This window comes from Phoca vitulina, unplaced genomic scaffold (assembly GCF_004348235.1).
Source record: "Phoca vitulina isolate PV1807 unplaced genomic scaffold, GSC_HSeal_1.0 scaffold22, whole genome shotgun sequence".
Taxonomy (NCBI): Eukaryota; Metazoa; Chordata; class Mammalia; order Carnivora; family Phocidae; genus Phoca; species Phoca vitulina.
The window spans coordinates 38,015,501-38,035,223 of NW_022589725.1; the positions used below are offsets into that span (position 1 = coordinate 38,015,501).

The following is a 19,723-nucleotide window of genomic DNA, read 5'->3' on the forward strand; positions in this document are numbered from 1 at the left end:
CATTCCATAACAATTTCTGAGGACCTTGCCTCTTGAAGCATCTTCTGCCTCCTGATTCTCTTTGTAAACTATTTTTGAATTCTTCAACTCTTTATCAAAATTGTCTATACACTCTTCACCCCCATGAGTTGTAGGTCTGTGCATCTCCTGTAGTGCCCAGAAGATATAATATTTCTAACAAGATCCTTATGTAAGATACATTCCATTTTTAAAATTAAATCTGACTGAATCCCTAAAAAAAAAAAAAGAAATGACAACACAGGCAACGTGATGGAAAGATGACTAGCCTGGGAATAAAGAAACTTGGATTCTAGTTTCAATTATAAACTGTTACTCTGTGATTTGTGGCTTCAATTCCCTTATCTATAAATGAGGCAATGACCAGTGCTCTGCCCAATCCCAAATTGTTTTCAGGATTGAATAAGCTAGTATACATAGAAGTGCTTATAAAGTATAAAGGGTCAGATAGAAGGATTATCATTATTAGAATGATCAAGGTTATATCATTTTGGAGTAATTTAGGGCATCCATACTGATACTTCCAATTAGGAGAAGCCAGTCAGATTACACATCATGAACATGGCAGGGGTCACTAGGCTTGACAAGGGGTCTCAGATACAAATAAAGTCTGAGCACAGTGGTGGGTGAGTACCCCAAGGCCAGATTGCAGGAGCCCCTATTTTGTCATGATGGGACCCCTCAGAAGCTAACCCTCAGATATCATTCTTTTGAATGCTATCACCTCTTTGCTGTTTTAAGGTCTCCTTTTGTGGACTCATTATTGTTGCAACCTCTGTCCTTCCCAGTTAGTGCTCATGGCCCATCCCAGCTCCCTCCCACAACATCCTGGGCTGGCTGGGCTTCAGGGCCTCTCCCTGTTGTTCCACCCCCATTAAGAAGTGTCATCCCTGGGCTGCCCACCCAACCAGTTGGCATTCTTCTGTACTGTGACAGTCAGAAATTCTAATTAACTGCTGCCTAATTATCAACCTACTTAAGGACACCTGCTATGGAGATCGCCCCCCCCCCCGCCCCCCATCCAGGTTCCTGCTGTAGCTGTCACAGTTAATTTTTTCCTGGATAATCAAGGGCTGACAATGGCCTTGTTTTCACCATGATGTTTGACTATCTGTAAATTGGCTTCCACTTGGTAATCTGGATAATTGGGAATAGCCTATGCTATAGGGTAGGGCAGGGCGGGGCTTCTCAAACTTTGCTGCTCAGAAGAGGGTCTACCAACCAGCATCACTGGCATCACCTGGAGCTACTCAGGAATTAAAGATCTCAGGTCCTGCCTCAGATATATTGAATCAGATTGTGCATTTTAACCAGAGCTGCAAGTGCTTTGAGTTTGAGAAGCTCTGTTCTAGACCAAGCCATACCCCTCAGAGAGCAGTGGGGAGTTGCCAGAGGCACCAGCAAGCATACAAGGACAGCATCTCCCATGGTGTGAAAAGGAGATCAAATGGATAATGACCACGTTGGAGGAATGAAGGGGAAGACAGTTATCACCTACAAGGAGGGGAAGGCATTGGATCACTCCCGAGGCCAGAACCAGAGGATTCTGACTACCTGCAGGGAAAGTTTCCCTTATCAACAGTGGGGCAGTGGCAATTTGAGTGGGGCAGCCCACCTAACCAAGTAAGCTCTAAGACATATTAATATGAATAAACACTGGTTTCTGAATAATTCTAATTCCAAAACAGCAACATTCATCTAACACACTTAAACAAGTTAAAAATGAACAAGAGTGTACAGAATGAAGCAAAATGAACAAGAGTGTACAGAATGAAGTGTATAGAATGAAGCACAAAAAAAAAAAAGCGCCAAAATCTAATAAGAATACATTAAAATAGATGACACTTATATACTTTATTGTTAAGTGTTTGTCCTCTTGGTATCAGGGAGAACAGACAAGAAGATGCCATCACAGAGGAATGGTGGAAAAAAGTTGAGATAAGGAATTAGAAGACCTGGCTTTGAATTTTGGTTCCACCTTAATACTTAATAGTTTCAAGCCTTTAACTTTGTTGACAATCTTTGATAAAATAGGCTCAAAATATGAGCCTCAAGGGGGTGTTGTGAGAATCAGCCAGGATGGCTGGGAAACACCAACTTTGCCAGGCACCTCTGTCAGTGCACATTATATTATTCATTCCTTCATTCCTCAATACGAGATGATGTTGCTCTTAGCAGGGCCTGGGGTTGGCTGCACTCCTGGGCATGGGGACAAACTCCTCTCTCTTGTAACATCAAACATTCTCTTTTAGAAAGGAGTCATTTTCAGGTCTTTGGGTGGAGTTCTAGTTAATGTGCCCAAGAATAGGAACCCATCCCAGCCCTTGTACTGGCCAGAAAGATCCAAGACAAAAGTGAAGATCATCTCTTCTAGCCAATTTTGAAAAACATGAAACTCCCTCACTCTTCTCCAGGTATTTATATGTTTTCTGCAATTTTGCCTAATATGGAGAACTTGCTTTTTCATAGCCCAAAGGGACCTAGATACACTCCTCTCAATTCTATTTTACAGGTAACCTGATCATATAAAAGGATTCAGGGTATCCTGATATATTGCAAATCTCAGCAGAAAATCAGAAGAGAAAAAATAATCAAGTGTATCAGGCAGATAGAAAATTTATATGTATTATTTTTAGTCTTGAGTGAAATGGAAAGAAAAAAAATCAACTGGAAGAAAAGAGGTGAACAAAATCGCTGAGAGAAGTTCTGATTACAAAATAAGACTTAGGTAGCAGATTTTATAAACTTACAGGCTGAGCCAAATGAATATTCATTCGTGCAGCACATAATGCAACAGCAGTGAGAGCAAGGAAGGTATAGGCCACAAATAAATGAGGCATTAATAAAACATTAAAAGCCTCTTATCACTGGATAGTCAGGACAAGATGTACTGAAGCATAAAGATGTGCAATTTAATAAATAGTATGGCTAAACAAGTGGGTAGAAAAAACACTCATATCCATGTAAATCATGCTGAAGATATCGTTAAAAGATTTTATGAAATGCCTTAGTGAAAAATATGCTGATCTGCTCACAGATGTTGGTGGGCAATTTTGTACACATTTAGGGTTTTAAATTAGTTTTCCTCTTCTAAATCATTCACTTTGTTGTTAAAAAAGGGCTGGGGGAGAAATGCTCAGAAAAAAAAAAGGGAGGAGGAAGGGAGGAAGGGGGGGAAGAGAAACTGTAAAAAAGAAAAAATTGGGAATTCCCTTCTATTTGAAATAACAAAAGAAAAGGATCTAGGGATCACAGTGAAGCTCACACACAAAAAATTAAGGCAGCATTATGGTATACTTAGATAAAAGGTAAGTGTATTTGTTGCCACGGTTAAAAACAAGAATACAGTGTGTTTTAGAAAGAGCACTGGACAGGGATTAGGAGTTTCTAGAAATGACTGCCATGTACATTGTGTTCACAAGGATTCTGTGGTTCTGTTCAGGCTCAGTGCGAAGTAGTGCAGGACCTATTTCTGCCAGAGATTACTGGTGCATATTAGATAAACCAGTAAGTTAGCTCATATTGCTATGAAGAAACTCTGGGAATCTGCATATTTTTCTTAATTTATTTAAGCCTAAATTTTCTCATCTATAAAAGAAGGAGAATAAACAAAATGATTCTTCCATGAGACTCAGAGGGAACCTGGGGGCATAGCTGAATTGGGACAGGATGGCCACTGTAATAGCTGGGTTCTGTGATGAAGAGAAGTATCCAGAACGAGGGGCAAATCAAGTCTATCTACTTGAAAAGGCTACATTTAGGCTCTAGAAAGGCCAACATAAACACCATGTCTGAGGGACAAGAGCTAGAATTAAAGTTTGAATCTCACAGTCAAAAATTCCAACTCAAGACTAAGTTCAGAGTAATACAATTTGAGGAAAAAAATAAAAAGGAAGATTTCTTATTGAGGCAAAATTCTAATGGCATCATAATTTTCTCTCTCCTTTAAATCTCCTCCTAAAAATGGATAGAAAAATGAAGCGAACAAAAGAAAACCCATGGACCACATCTTCAGTAAGACTAAGTAACAAGATATCCCACAAGACCTAAAGTATGTATAAGTAGGACGGACCATCTGCCAACAAGAAGGCCTTCACAGGTCCCACATGAGATATGCAGCTTGTGGAGGGGAAAGAAGAGCACAACAATGGACCCCCAACTTGTGTGGAAACCTCTACAAGTGGGTGTGAAAACAACTGGCAAAATGGGAGTAGTCTCCACAGAAATACAACAGAAAATTCTCAAAGTTCCTGGGTGAGCTCATAGTTTATACTCTAAGAGTATAGATGACAGAGGATAGAACTGATGAATGTGAGGAAAGATCGATAGGACTCTCCCAACCTAAACAACGGAGAGAAAAGTGACTCAGAAGAATGGATAGAGCCCTACAGAATTATTGTGACTAATAGAAGATGTGGCATAGTTACCATTGGAATCCCAAAAAAAGACAAGAAAGAAAGTAGAACTAAAAGAATACTCAAAGAAATAATCAGTGCACATTTGGTGAAAGATGCAAACTTGCAGATTCAAGAAACATAATGAACCTCAAATAAACCCAAAGAAAATGAAATTAAGACATAGTGTATTAGTGTTCTATAGCTGTCATAACAAATTACCACAAATTAAAAACATAACAAGTTTATTACCTTATAGTTCTGTAAGTCAGAGATCCAATATAAAGTTCATCAGACTAAAATCAGGTTGCCAGCAATGCTACGTTTCTTTCTGGAGGCTCTGGGGGAGAATGTTTTTCTTTGCCTTTTCCAGATTCTAGAGGCTGCCCATATTTCTTGTCTCCATCTTCAAAGCCAGCAGTGTCACATTTCTCTATGCCTTCTTCAGCTGTCACATTGCTCTCTGACTATAGCTGGGAAAATTTGGTTGTACTCACCCAGATAAACCAGGATACTCTTCCCATTTCAGAGACTTTAACCTAATAAATACATCTACAATGTCCCTTTGCCATGTAGGGTAATATATTCACAGGTAATAGGCATTGGAGCCTGGATGTCTTTGGGGCTGTTATTTTGCCTACCACACACATCATAATTAAACTTCTGAAAACCAAAAGCAAAGAAAAAAATCTTGAAAGCAGAGATAAATGAAGCACTTCCAATGGTGGAGCACCAATTAAAATGACAGTGTGTCTCATTTGCCACCATGGAGACCAGAAGAAAGTGGCACATATTTTTAAGTGATGAAAGAAAAAAAAAAATTCAACTGCAAGTTCAATATCACCAGTGAGATATTCCTGAAGAATAAAGGGGAAATAAAGACCTCAGACAAAGGACAACAAAAGGAATTTGTCACTAGCTGATCTACTATCCAAGAACAGAAAATGGCAGAATGTATGAAAAAAAGATTAACTATATGCCGTTTAAAAGAAACTCACTTCAAATTCAATGACATTAGGCAGGTTGACAGTAAAAGGATGTAAAAATATATCCCATGGAAACGTCAATTCAAAAATAAAAAATGTAATAAGATCATTAAAAAATATGTATAGTGATATCTCCTACTTCATTCTTGATATTAAATTAAAATGATTAAAATTTATTTATTTGTAATTTAGAATTTTAACTTTTTAGACAGTGGACTTCACTAATATGTGATAAAGTAGACTTGGAGCAAAGAAAATTCCTAGATACAAAGAGAGGCATTGCATAACGATAAAAGAATCAATTCACCAAAAGACATAATTATCCTAAGTGTGTATCAACCAAACCACAGAGCCTTAGAAGAAATGAGACAAAAACTTATTGAGCTAAAAAGAAAAGAAAAGAAAAGAAAAGAAAAGAAAAGAAAAGAAAAGAAAAGAAAAGAAAAGAAACCAACAAATCCACAGTTATAGTTGGGAACTTCAACATCCTCCTTCAGCAACTGATAGAACAACCAGACTAAAAATTAACAGGGATATAGAAAATCTGAACAGCACAATCAACCAATGAATCTAATGATATATATAATTGCATACTCTACCCAATAACAGCAGAATACACGTTTTCCTCATCAAAACCCCATGAACATTTATAAAGATAGACCATAACCTGGGTCATAAAACAAATTTCAACAAACTTAAAATAAATTGCATCATAAAGAGTATATTTTCTGACCATAACAGAATCAAGCTACAAATTAGAAACAGAAAGACAACAGAAAAAGTTATAAACATGAGGAAATTAAACAATACACTTCTAAATAATCTATAGGTCAAAGAGAAAGTCTCAAAGAAAATTTAAAATAAATACACAGAACTGAATATAAATTAAAATACATATCAAAATATGTGGGATACATTGCAAACAGTTCTCTTTTTTTTAAGCTTTTATTTATTTATTTGACAGAGAGAAAGCACAAGTAAGCAGAGTGGCAGGCAGAGGGAGAGGGAGAAGCAGGCTCCCCACTGAGCAAGGAGCCCGATGTGGGGCTCGATTCCAGGACCCCAGGATCATGACCTGAGCCAAAAGCAGATGCTTAACTGACTGAACCACTCAGGCACCCTGAAAACAGTTCTGAGAGGAAATTTCATAGTACTAAATGGTTACACTAGGAAAGAGCAAAGGTCTCAAATTAGTTATTTGAGTTCTTATCTCAAAAAAACAAAAGACAAAAAAAGAAAGAAAAGAAAAATAACTCCAGAAAAAGTATAAGAAAGGCAAAAATAAAGATTAAAGCAGAAGATGATGAAATTAAAAATAGGAAAAGAGAAAAATCAATGAAACAAAAAATGTTTATTTGAAAAAACTCATTAACATTAATAAAGCTCTAGCAAGATCAACAACAATAAAAAGAAGGAAGACACACATCAGAAATTAAATAGGGACCATCACTACAGATCCTACAGCCATTAAACAGCTCATAAGAGGGTGACATGAGGGGAAATATCATAGTAAGGACCTTCAAATATTATCTTCTCCATAAAAGCAATGAGAAAACTGGCAAAAACATTTTAGAATCAACTTTTTTTTAGAACTTTGGCAAGGTTTTGCAGCAATCCAGGATGTATTTGTTTAAGATAAATGTTGGAATCTCAGTAAGAACAGTGAGCTCTTTGGTGTTTTAACTTGATCTACTCTCCTCCCCTCTCTTTTTTTTTTTTTTAAGATTTTATCTATTTATTTGAGAGAGAGAAAGATTGCCCAAGCAGAGGGAGGGGGAGAAACAGGCTCCCCACTGAGCAGGGAGCCTGACTTGGGGCTTCATCCCAGGATCCCGGGATCATGACCCAAGCCAAAGGCAGACGCCTAACTGACTGAGCCACTCAGGTGCCCCTACTCCCCTCCCCTCTTGCCAGCCCCAGAGTAACCCTGGAAAGCAAGAGCCCACAGTCATGGTGAAACTCAGCACCTGCCAGCCATTGAAGAAGGCAGAAGGGTTGGAATTCCTTTAAAGACTTATTCACAGGGAATTGTCATTATTTGATAAGTCTGATGGTTCTCTAGAAGATCCTACTTGCAAGGTTATCTTTATTTGACAAGATTTGTAGCTCACCCAGTAAAGAAAAGCCTGTCCTCTATGGGCAGTTGTAGAAAATATTTAGAAGCAATTGTTCAACTTTACAGCTGCCTGAGGAGGTGGGTAGTATTTGGAGAAAACAACAGACTAACCATAAAGCCTAAGAGTAAAAGCTGGTGAATGAGATATCCATAAGCCTTTTTAAAAGCTCCTATATATTCCTGGGAATTGAAAAGGCTACACATAGGCATAAGGCTGTGCACATGCCCAGGGCTGTGCATATACTCAGTGTCTTGTTCTGTTCAGGCTGCTATAACAAAATACCACTGACTGGGTAGCATACAAATGAAAGAAATTTATTGGTCCCATTTCTAGAGGCTGGAAAATCTAAGATCAAGGTGCCAACACGATTACCTTCTGGTGAGGTCCCTCTCCCTGGTTTGTAATTGGCATCTTCTAGCTGTGTCCTTATATAGTGGAAGGGCAAGGGATCTCTCTGGAACCTCTTTTACAAGGTACTAGTTCCATCCATGATGGTTTCACCTTCCTGACTCCTAATGACCCCACGTAGTAATACCATCGCATTGGACATTGGAATTTCAACACATGAATTTGGGTTGGGGGTGTATAAACATTCAGACCATACCACCCAGGAAAGACCTGAGAAGACCATAAACTCTCACCCTCACTGAACTTAAGGTTCTGTGAAAAGGGGAAGGGAAAGACAAGGCAGAGTTGTCAGGTGCCTATCTAAGTGCTGAAAGTATGCCCTAACACACAAAGAGCACCTCAGAGAAGATTGGAAGACTCACCGGTTCTAGGCATTTAATGAAATTTCTGTCTAATTAATCATTAAGCTAACCAAGCACAGACTTCAGCCACCACACATGGCAGAAAGTAGTCTCTACAGAATTATTTTGGAAAAGTTATTGAAAAAACAAATGACAATAACAACAAAAACCCTGGGGAGGGAAGAGAATCTGATTTCCAGAATTGCCACATTATGTTCTCTGAAATGTCCAGTTGTCAACAAAAAATTGTAAGACATGCATAGAAATATGAAAGTAAGGCCCATGCCTAGGGGAAAATAAAGCAACCAATAGAAAATGTCCTTGAGGAATCCCAGATGTTGGATTACTAGACAAAGATTAGCTGTTTTAAATATATCCAAAGAACTAAAGGAAACCATGTCTAAAGAACTAAAGGAAAGTATGAGAACAATGCTTAGCCAAATAGAGAATATAAAAAATTGTTCTTTACACAAAAGCAAACACATACTTTTCATACAACGAATATTCACAGAAATTCACAGAGGAAATCTCATCAAAAATTTCAAAATTTTTGTCCTACAGTCCAGATTCATTAGACATAGTGTGATGACATTGGGAATCGTTGAAAGTACTGAACAAGCAAACAAAATATGAAATTCTAGTAATTGTACAGGGTTATGTTAAAAGGTAATATAAAAACTCAATCTATAATAATAACAATAAAAAGAACTTCAACTCAAAAACTGTGCTGAGAGAGAAAAAATTAGAGCCTTAAGATTGAAAAATTAATAAATTTCACTCAAAAGATGGAGGGAAAAGCCCAAGAGGATAAGTTTAAAGAAAGTAAACTGAAGTAATCATAAAGGAAAAGCAAAATATTGATATAACAGACGATAAAATAAATGAGTGGAGCTGAGGAATACAAATCAAAAACAGATTATTTGAGAAGACCAATATATTCAACAAATATTTAAAAGTATAATCAAGAAAAACAGAAAGAAGATAGTAATGAAGAACAAAAGGAATTAAAGGAGGCTTAACTACAGATACAGAAAAGATTTTTAAATTAGAAATTGATACTACTTTACTTCATTAAGTTTAAAAGTTAGATGAAATAGATATATGATTATAGAAATTATCAAAGTTGGCCAAAAGTAAAGTGAAAAATTTGTACAGACCAATAACCATAGGAAAAAAATGAAATAAAATTCAAAATGCTATTCTCCCTGCCGAAGGTTTAAGGTACATTTAGTGGTTTAGGTGTAGTTTCTGAAATCTCTGGGGAACAAATATCTTATACAAACTGTTCCAGAGCACAGAAAATAATGGGCAGCATTGCTCTATGCTCAGATGAGACAAAGAAAGATAATTATCTTTCTCGCTTTCAATCATTGGTTTAAAAATATTAGCTACCAGGGGCCCCTGGGTGGCTCAGTCGGTTAAGCATCTGACTCTTGATTTCGGCTCAGGTTCTGATCTCAGGGTCGTGAGACTGAGCCCTGCATTGGGCTCCACACTGGGCATGGAGCCTGCTTAAGATTCTCTCTCTCCCTCTCCCCCTGCCCCCACTCATGCTCTCTCCCTGGCATTGCTAATGATTTGTTCTATAAATATATAATTTTTTCCGTTATTGCTAGGGAATTTTGTTTCCCCTTGATTGGGCTGTTTTCTTCCAAGTATCTGATGTTTCTTGATTGTGTGCTCATTCATCATTAAGTTTCCCTGTTCACATGTCAGTAGCTGCTGCTCTTGTTTATGGTACCCTGCCTCCAGCATTTTAGAGGAAGGAGGAAAACTTGCTCCCTGGGGAGTTGGGCAACAAGAAAGTTGGAAAGAAATAATGAAAGAAGTGGGAAGGAGGGGTAAGTGCGTGTGCTGTCAGCCCTCTTGATCCAATCTTTATGTCTATTCTAATTTCAACTACCTTAACTTCATCCCACTACAGACTTATGGTGCTGGCATTTAAATAGCCATCCTGAGATTACTTCCTATAAGGGGTTCAACTTCTCCAAAAATATATTTGCTTAAATTTACATTTTTCTCATTTACCCAAAGGACATTATTAGTTCATTTTAGAGTGTACATTCCCTGGAGATAGGCCCTATCACTAGATTACAAGTTCTTTGTGGGTCTTGTGTTGAGCATTCCAAAATGATTCCTATTTGATGGTAATGATGATGAGGATACTGGGATGCTCTATTCAATGCGTCCTTCTGTTTCTGACAGGGTCACTGAGCTGACAGTATTTTGGAAAGCCTATTGGTGTCTATTTATCAACCCCAATGTGAAGAATACTTTCATTATAAATTCTATAGCTTTATTATTTACTAAAGCATCCAAAGTCTTCCCGATCTTATATATTTTTAGCCTATATCACCTCTTAAACACTAAAACTTGAGTAAATGTCATTAGGTTTTATAGTATCACATCCCAGCATAGTAGCTGGTGTTATTATTCCTACTGGGAAAAACAAAACAAAACTAAGGAACACACAGCGGTGAAGTAATTAATCATATGCTAAGGCAGGGAAAGAAGCAAAATAAGATGTTTTGTATGTGGAAACCCCTATACTACCCAATAGACTCTGATGCCAGCCCTTGATGAGCACTGAGTGTACTTGTTCCTTATTTTCACAATTATACCTACATTACAATTGTATTGAGAAAACACACTGATGCCGAAATGAGTAGGACTCTCTATGCATTAAAGCTGAATGATGGATGAGGAGTTCCTATAGGATGGTGATGTGAAAGCTGGTCAACACGGTTAACATCTCCCATCACTGCATTTATATACTGGCCCTTGGCAGATGGTTTTTTTTTAAAAATCAGGCACAGACATTACAGGCTTCATAGAGTATAAAAATAAACTATGGGAAACATTGCAACCATCTGTGACACAGATGCACAGTGAGCAGGAGATGGTGTGGATTTCTGTAGAAAGTAACCATCGGTCATTCTTCAAGCTTGGAACTTGTTGCCAAAAGCGGAAACCAGCTCTCAGTGTTAATGGAGTTATTGGCTGAGTGGTAATGAGGCTACTGATTGGACAAAAGCTCTGTGGCCCTTTTCTTCTTTGGAAACTCCCTGAGCCTGAGCATGCACAGCATTACAATGGACATTTCTCTCCACAAATCCTTTCCACAATGTCCTGGCAAATCTTCTTCACAAAGTAGTCCTTAAATATGTAACTCAGTTTCATATACCACCTAGCGACTGGTTTCCATTCTCCAGAATCATCTAGTAAAAAAGCAAGCAAGTAGGCTAAGAAGAAATTAAAGGCATAAAACAATCATACCTATTGTGCATCGTCTTCATTCACAGCTCCTTCTGAAAGGGCCATGTACGCACTTCTTGGACTCACTCACTATACACCTCTCTGCTCTTTACTTATGGCATTAAAGGAGTATATCCCCCAGACCTCTCCAGGTGACTGCATTCACATGCAGGTTCCCACCTACATTTTTAAAGCCACCTTCCATTAATACTGGGAAGGCAAAATCAACAAGTTGCTGTGGTTTCCGTGCACAGGAGACAATTATCTTAGGTGATATAGGTTGAAGGTTGTCAACGAAGTGTGTACATGATAACAGGGGAAGCAACAACCAGCCATTGTATGGAGCACACAGCTTTTAAAGAAGGAAAATCCCAGTGAGCACATGAAAGTAAAGCATACATTTCACATCTGTTTGCCAAGACTGGAAGCTGCAGGCTTATTGAAATGAACCTAAATTACACAAAACTACAACTATATGGATATGTGTATATGTGTATAGATAGACACATGCACATACAGACAAACACACACACACAGAAAGCTTTTACTGCGTATCTTATTTTTACTGGTTGCTGGGCTCTTGTTAAGCAGGAAAGCCTTTCTATAGAATAATTAGTTTATCTGCAAGTTTGAGCAGCTATTGAATAGGAAAACTGCTCACAAATGCCACATGCCTAACCATTGTTCGGTTTCAGTTAGCTGGGTTTTATAGATGTCAGTGAGTGTGCAATTGTTGACAGACATGGGGAAAGATTTCTTCTTTTGAAACTCACACTAGAGCCTTGAGGAGTGTCTCTTCAGGCAGACGCAGGTTGAGCCCTCTGCGGTGGACTGTCGATTTCTCCACTGCAGGTGAAGACCACCCTCCACAAACAGAGCAGCTACTCTGGGCCCACAGTGGGTCCCCATTCCTTTCAGAACAAGACATAGAGTTAGCTTGATTTGCTCCAACTATCACTGGGGCAAGTGTGAGTAAAATCACAGGGGAATCATATGAAGACCAAAGCAAGGGGTTCCAGATTTAAAAAGAACCACTACCACCACACGCCCCCCACGACAACAACAACGGCAAGCTTTAGCAGCTTTTACTAAGAATTACCTCCTGAGAAGGGAAGCCTTCCACTGTTTGTTTCTAGAGCTTACCATTTAATGAAATAGACAAGATTTTTATTTCCAAGGCTTAGAGATTTTCAGCGATCCCTCTGTTGACTTGGTTTGATCTCCTATTCTCTACCTGCTCTTTAGCAGAGAAAAATATGTCCATGTACATCCTGGGCCTAATTTCTGTACAGTAGTGTTTTGTACTGTCATCACTGTAGCTAGGAAGAATATCTTAGCGAACTTCCCTGCTTACATTAAGGGAACCTAGGTTTAGCGGGGGCGAGAATAGGTAACAGCGCCCCCTGGAGGGAGATGGTGAAACAAAGCTGGTAGAGAAACTGCCCGTGAATGAGGGGTGGCCCTAAAGCCCCCTTAACTTGTGCAGCTCCTGTTCCTTAATGTCCCCAACTGTAAAATAGGTATTCTCACATCAGTCTTCCTGTTCATCTTCTTATACTTGATAGTGTAATAATACCATGCAGATCAGAGGCCCTTGACATTTTCCTTTTAAGGAACCACTTTTGATTTATCCAAAATTTTGTGTGTTCCCATATTTGGCTATTTTTAAGATCAGTAAGAGATACCATCGATGGGAATGCCAAAATTGTAAAACATCAGGAAATTAATGAATCATGAGGTTTCGTGCATATATATTGGGGGAGGAGGAAACAGGTTGTCACTTCTTTCTGCTGTAGCGGATTGGAGGTCCTGGGGTTTCTCCTGACTTCCTGACCTAGACAGGGGTGACCACGCCTTCCCATGGGGTGGTCCCTGGCCTGGAAGTCCACAGCTTTTGGTCACAATTGTCTAATATCTACTGACCCACTGGAGACTAGAGAATACACCACCGCTATTTTTCTTATTATCCTACTTTCCAGATAATTTCTCAGAGCAATATGCTGATGGTTAATTCTTTAGTGTTATTCTCTCCATTTTACCTCTCCTCTTAGAATATCAATTACATTTCCTTTTTATATTGTTTAGCAGTTGCCCTTGAGTTTGCATATACATGAATAAATAACCTAAATCTGCCTTCAAACAGCACCATACAGCTGCAGATGCAGTGCCTGGTCTACTGATGAGCCCTTCAAAGGCATTCTTAATTTGTTACATTGTTTTGGATTTCTAGCATTTTCTTTGGATTTTTCTTAGAGTTTCCATCTCTCAGCTTACATTACCCATCTGTTCATTCATGATGTCTACTTCTTTCATTAGAGCCCTCAATGTATTAATCAGTTATTTTAAATTCCTTGTTTGATAATTCCAACATTTGTGTCTTATCTGAGTCTGGTGCTGATGCTCTTCAGATTGTGTTTTTTTCCTTGTCTTTTATCATGCCTTGCAATTTTTTGTTAAACTCCAGCCATAATGTATCAGGTAACAGGAACTGAGGTAAAAGGCCTTTAGTGTGAGGATTTATGTTAATATGCCTAGGAGTTGGGCTGTGTTTAGTATTTGTTGTAACTGTAGGTGCCAGAGGCTTCAGCTTCCTCCAGGGTCCCTGCTTCTGTGTCCTCTGCTGTTTGGGGGCTTGCCTAAGAACTCCTCCTCAGAGTCTGCACCTTGCTCTTTCTGCTCTTTCAATTGTAACTCAATTATATTTGATTCCTGTTGATGTGGTGGCAAGATGTAGGGGAGGGGAAGCATTCTATAATTTCAATGATTAAGTCTCAGTCTTTTATTGGGCCTGTGTCTCTGGGCTGTGACCTTCACAAGGGATTCTTGGTATTATTATTATTTTACCCGTAGGGTGAGATAGGAAGGCTTGAGGGGGCTGGAATTGGGTACAAGCCCTTCTCTGCTGTGGGATAAGGGTCTGCTGAAGTCTCTTCCCCTAGAAAGTAGGCCTTTCTTATGGAGAATGTTTAGGGCATATCTCAAAATGGTTATCTTTCTCCTCCACCTGCCAGAGCCAGCAGGAGATATCTCTTGACTCTTTACCATAAGAAACTGGTGGGGTTCCTGGAGGTAACACCCTTGAAACTCTGGAAAATCCCCTATAACTGTGGCCTCCAGGAGTTTCTCACTCTCAAGCTAGCCCACACTTAGCACCCAGTAATTTGTCAAAATTGCCATCTGAGTGATCCTACCAGTTTATGGCTCCAGTAGCTTCCACCCTAGGTAAGGAGATCTCACCTGTGAATCTCTGTATTCACCCTTCTCTACAGATTTCACAACAGCAGTTTGTCTTGCAACCTCAATTCTCTGATGAGCACAAGAAAAGGTATCGATTTTCAGGGTTTTTTTTTTCTTTCAAGTTTTGTTGTTGTTGTTGTTGTAAGGATAGGAGTGATAACTTCCAAGCTCTTTACACACCTGGATCTGAAACCAGAAGTCTAGTAGTATAATCCTGCACCAGTTAACGTCTCTGAATCCATTTCTCCCTTTATGACATGGAGATAATAAACATTTTACACCTATTTCATTATTTACATTAAAATGCTTTATAAATAGTAAAGCACTATAGTTACATAGGGGTTATTACCAATTTGTCAACATCCCCCACAAATTTGTGGTGTTGTCACCAGGAAATACCTATTAAGCCAGGAATAACATTTCCTAGCTCCCTTGAAATTGCTCTGTTCCTGAAGAATGAAGTAGGAGACATGTGCACAACTGGTCCATAATAATGTCCCCAGTGCTCCTCCATGCTCTTTACCCTTCTCCTAGAAGCAGAGGATAAGACTCTGGAAATGATGGAAAAATCCCTGCCTACAAGGAATAGACTATTGGGTTGTTATGTGCGCAAGAAAATCATTTTATTGTCTTAAGCCACTGAAATCTTGGGTGTTTACTTGTTACAACAGCTAGTGTTACCCTAGCTAATAAAGAAATTGATACCTTGATATTGGGGCTAGTTACTTACATACATGACCTACTAGTTAGGTGCTGAGTGGTACATACACACAAAAAAGATACTGTAGTCTAGAAGGATTGAGACTCAGGTCATGCTGTGGTACAATATTGAGTGAAACTGTCACCTGGGATAAGGATGACAAAGAGAAAACAGAGACTGCTTTGTTACAAAAATTGAGTGTTTAAAGATTCCAGACAATAGGAAATAAGATTGAAAAAGACCTGAAGCAAAGCCCCATTAAGATTTGTCAAGTAAACAGGGATTCAGCCTGAGGAAAAGATTATGGATGTGATATCCTCATCCAAGCCTTGTTTAAGATGGCTTTAGGATAACTACTATTGTCAGGGAGACTGGCTTGGGGGCAAGGAAGCTAAACTGTAATTCCTGCTACCTACACATTCCCTGATCCTCCCCATGTGCCTGCCACTTCCAACAGAAACCTTCCCCACTTACCAGGGGGCCTGTGCAGCCCTGTTCCAGCACTTCCCATGCCTCTCGTCTCTTGTGAGCTTGCCGTTCCGGGTTCAGGTCTGAAACCCCACAACCCTGGTGGCAAGGCTTGGAAAGTGAACCTTGAACAACTTATATTTCATCCAATGGGTGGCGAGGCTTGTTTCCTCTCACACAGAGGCCATTTTGATTATGCCCCTCTCCTAATCCAGGTTTCTGCTGTTTCCTGCTTCTGGAGATTCCAGCTGAACAGGCCATGCTGGGGTTTAGAGGAGGGAAGCGGGGCGGGGCGGGGCGGGGGGGGGGGGGGAGTAGGATGAAGGGTTGAGTGTGGGGGCTGGGAAATCAACATCCCTGAGAACCTCTGGGACCCCTCCCTGGCCAGAGGCTCCTCCCCCCCACAGACCCCTGAGTTGGAGGCTGAGTACCTGCATGTGGTGATCTGCTGAATCTCTGCGTATCGTTAGCCACTATGAAAATCAAATTTCATCTTGGCTCTAAACACTTCACTGTAATGGTTTTCAGGGCTAAGACCAATAGAACTAAAATGTATGAGGACAGAAATCCAATAAGAGAAAGCAATTTAAGATACAAGTCTATTAAGTCAACCTCCAATCATTAAACTTTTAAATTTAGGGATTGCCCTCCCTATCTTAAGGCCACTCCTGGGAGGCAGAGTGTCTTGTTTCTTAAATCCAGGCTTAATGTTACTTCCGAGTTCTCACCTAGACATTTCCCAGGGGCTGCCCTCTGGCGGCCCACCTCTTCCTTACCCGGAGGCAAAGGCTGTGCTCCCGGGCAGGTGGTGGCACCTCTCTGGCTGATCCCGCCCCAGCCCCACAGCAGTGGCGGGGTAGGGGCGTGGGGGGCAGTGGAGAAGGCCCCCGCTGACTGGGACTGTTGGGAGAGGGAGGTCCTGGGTGCTGGGTGCTGCCAGTAAGGACACCAGGAAGGACGCAGCCAGGCTGCTCCAGGTTCCTTCCATAAAGCTCCCCCTGAGGAGCAGAGTGTGGTAAAAAAACTGCTTCAGGAGACAGAGGCATGGACACCTGCTCAGGCCCTGAAGGGAGGCAGTGGGTTCTGGAGGTGGAAGGAAGTCAGACGACCTCGGTGGGAGGTAACGGGCTGCATGATTCCAGGGGGCTGCCATGCAGGGTCAGGAGCCCCGGTGGGTAGGGATGGTTGTGGGAACACAGGTTTTGGACACATTGCGGAATGCCCAGATGTTGTGGTGGCAGTCTCTCCCCGTTTGGCAAAATGTTAGGAAAATGAACCAAATGCTAGAGAAAAATAACCTAAATCTAAATGCCAGAAGTAGGGGGCGGGGAGGGTGGGGGCTGGCACCCCAGTGTCCAACCTTTTGTTTCTGAAAGTGCTATCTTTTTAAATTAGGACTAACTTTAAGGCCTTAAATTCACAAACGTTATTCAGACTATTACGTTTCAAATAGAGAAGAGGTAATCAGCTAGGTAGGAAATGATTTTAACAAGACTTTGCTAAAACTTTATAGAAAAATAACTCCTGTTACAACCTTTGTGTGTCAGCTGAGGATGAAAGGCTACCACACCGGCCCGCCCTTCGTCATCGCTGCCAACCATCACACTTGAGCCTCGCTTCCCCTCCACAGTCCTGTCACCGGCAGCCAGCTAAGCAGGCCCGGGCTGGGCTGCCCGTCCCTGTCGCCGGGCCTCGGGGGCCATGCGTGGCCACGGAGCACCTTCCCTGGAACTGCAGCGCATGACAGATTTGGCACATATTTATTTGCTTTTACTTTCACATTTACAAACTCAGGGAGCCATTTGGAGAATGGGGCAGTTGAGGCTGCCTGGAAGAAAAGCTGGGCTCGTGGGCACCGTCCAGTCGGGCACTTTGGACTTCTCACTGGGAAACCTGGCCTATATCTCAAGCGCCCTCACTGTCAGGCAACATCTGAAATAGTAGCTGTGGCCTGCTCCTCCACGCCTGGAAGATGCCTCGGCCCAGGATTTTATTGCTGGTGAACGTGATTATCCAACTTATAGACCACGATGATGGCATTATCAGAAATGGGTCCAGTGGTGAGCATTTTGCAGAGATGAAAGGAAACTGCCATGTGTACACCGCACCAATCCTGCGGCGCCGGCCTGTGTGGCCCGGGCTTGCCTTTGGCCGCGGGGGTGGGCTCCGGAGATGGGCCCCGAGGTGGGCATTGTCCATCCCGACGGGACAAAGAGGCGAGCAATCATCAGGGCGGATGTGCTCAAACCCACAGCAGCTGGCGCGCCAGAACCCAACCAGCTCTCCCTTTCCCCATGCTACGTGTCCCTTTAAGGCCCTGCAAGATGTTCCCTCTCTCAGGTGGAAAGAAATGTACACTCCCCTCTTTCCAAAGTTGCATCTCTTGGGCTGAGGGAGACAACTGTTTGGCAGGCGGTTCAGAAATACAGACTAGCCCACCTAGGCAGAGATCCTGGAATGATGGACTGCCGAAAAGTACCCTCAGGTCACCTCTGAGTTTCACAGGAACAAAATCGTCCTGGAAAGAATGGTTTGCCTCTGTGATCATAGCAGCGCCAAGATGAAAGCCAGAGGTGTGATTTTATTACTCAGATTTGATCCTATATTAGCCCCATGCGATTTTTGCAGACCATTAGCTTCTCCATGTCTCCTCAAAGTGCCGGGTGCCATTCTTGCAATCCTCAGTGACAGGCGGGAACCCCCCCACCTACTCCCCCCCGCCCCCCCACCAGGGGAGCTGCCAATGGATCTGCCTCTTTGACAACTGAGGGAAATGACTCCTCCACCATGTAATTTTTCTTCGCGGACTATCAGACTACAAATATTTAGTCCCTTTCCCCTTCTGAGGACAGTAAAGACCTAACGGCATTGATAGGAGAGGGGACCAAGGGGGGATCTGCCAGGGCCCTCAGTGCACCTTATGTCCAAACTAAGTTGTAACAGTCAGGGTCCAGCTTCATGGGCCAAGGCATGTCCAGGTCCATGGGAGGCTGCAGAATCTCCAGAAAGAGTGGAATGGAGGACAGGTCATTTCTGTGCTCACATCTCCCACCTGGTTAGCCTCTGGTCTAACAGATATTTGAATTCACAGTTCTACACATTAGTTTAGCAAAAAATCTGGCTTCTGATACCCAAAGAGCTTAAAGTCCCCTTCAAAACGTGCATATAGGCGCCGGATGTCTCGTTTGCTGATGCCTAGAAAGTAGCGCTCCACCTTGGTTTTATTGTACACGGTAATGCCCGGAGGAATGGTGGGGTAGGACACCAGGTGGTCTATGCCGGCTTCCTTTAAGATGTAGGGGGCGTCGTCTTCCAGGGTCTCATGGTGACCGATCACACTGTACTTGATCTCGCAGGGTGCGCACAATTCAACGTACGTCACCCAGTGAATGATGTGGTCCCCAAACTGAAGGTCCAGCCATCTATGGTTTGGATCGCCCAGGTACCGTACAAAATCTTCGAACTGGATGCCCCTGGTCTCCGTGCGGTTCCGCCTGTATTTCCTAATGATGCCTGGGGCAATCTCGTGCCTGTACCACGGCTCAAAGCGGGGGTTGTGAACAAACTTATCCTTAAACGCAGAAATCAGTCTTTCGAAGGGATCTCTTACGATAAAAAACTTGAAGTATGTTTTCAAGCTAGGGAGAAAAATGAGGAGAACAAGTAGTTAGGCCGATGCCCGCCGGTGGCAACCCGGGTGAGGTGGTATGAGGGCGGAGTGCCTGCTGGAGCAGCAGTGGCCACGGCGGCTAGAACGCGCCCTCCAGGGAGGAGCGAGTTCCACGCACTTCTGAATCCA

General features: G+C 41.6%; 1 protein-coding gene across 4 annotated transcripts in view; it reads right to left on the reverse strand.

Moving 5' to 3' along the window:
- Nucleotides 1-17,672: 17,672 nt before the first annotated feature.
- CHST10 (carbohydrate sulfotransferase 10) overlaps nt 17,673-19,723 on the reverse strand; it is a 53,475-nt gene continuing 51,424 nt past the window's right edge. For all 4 annotated transcript variants that reach the window (XM_032419253.1, XM_032419256.1, XM_032419252.1 and 1 more), the window contains one exon: nt 17,673-19,562. In XM_032419253.1, coding sequence (XP_032275144.1) covers nt 19,025-19,562 — 538 coding nt within the window. In that variant the 3' untranslated portion in view covers nt 17,673-19,024. The remainder of the gene's footprint in view (nt 19,563-19,723) is intronic.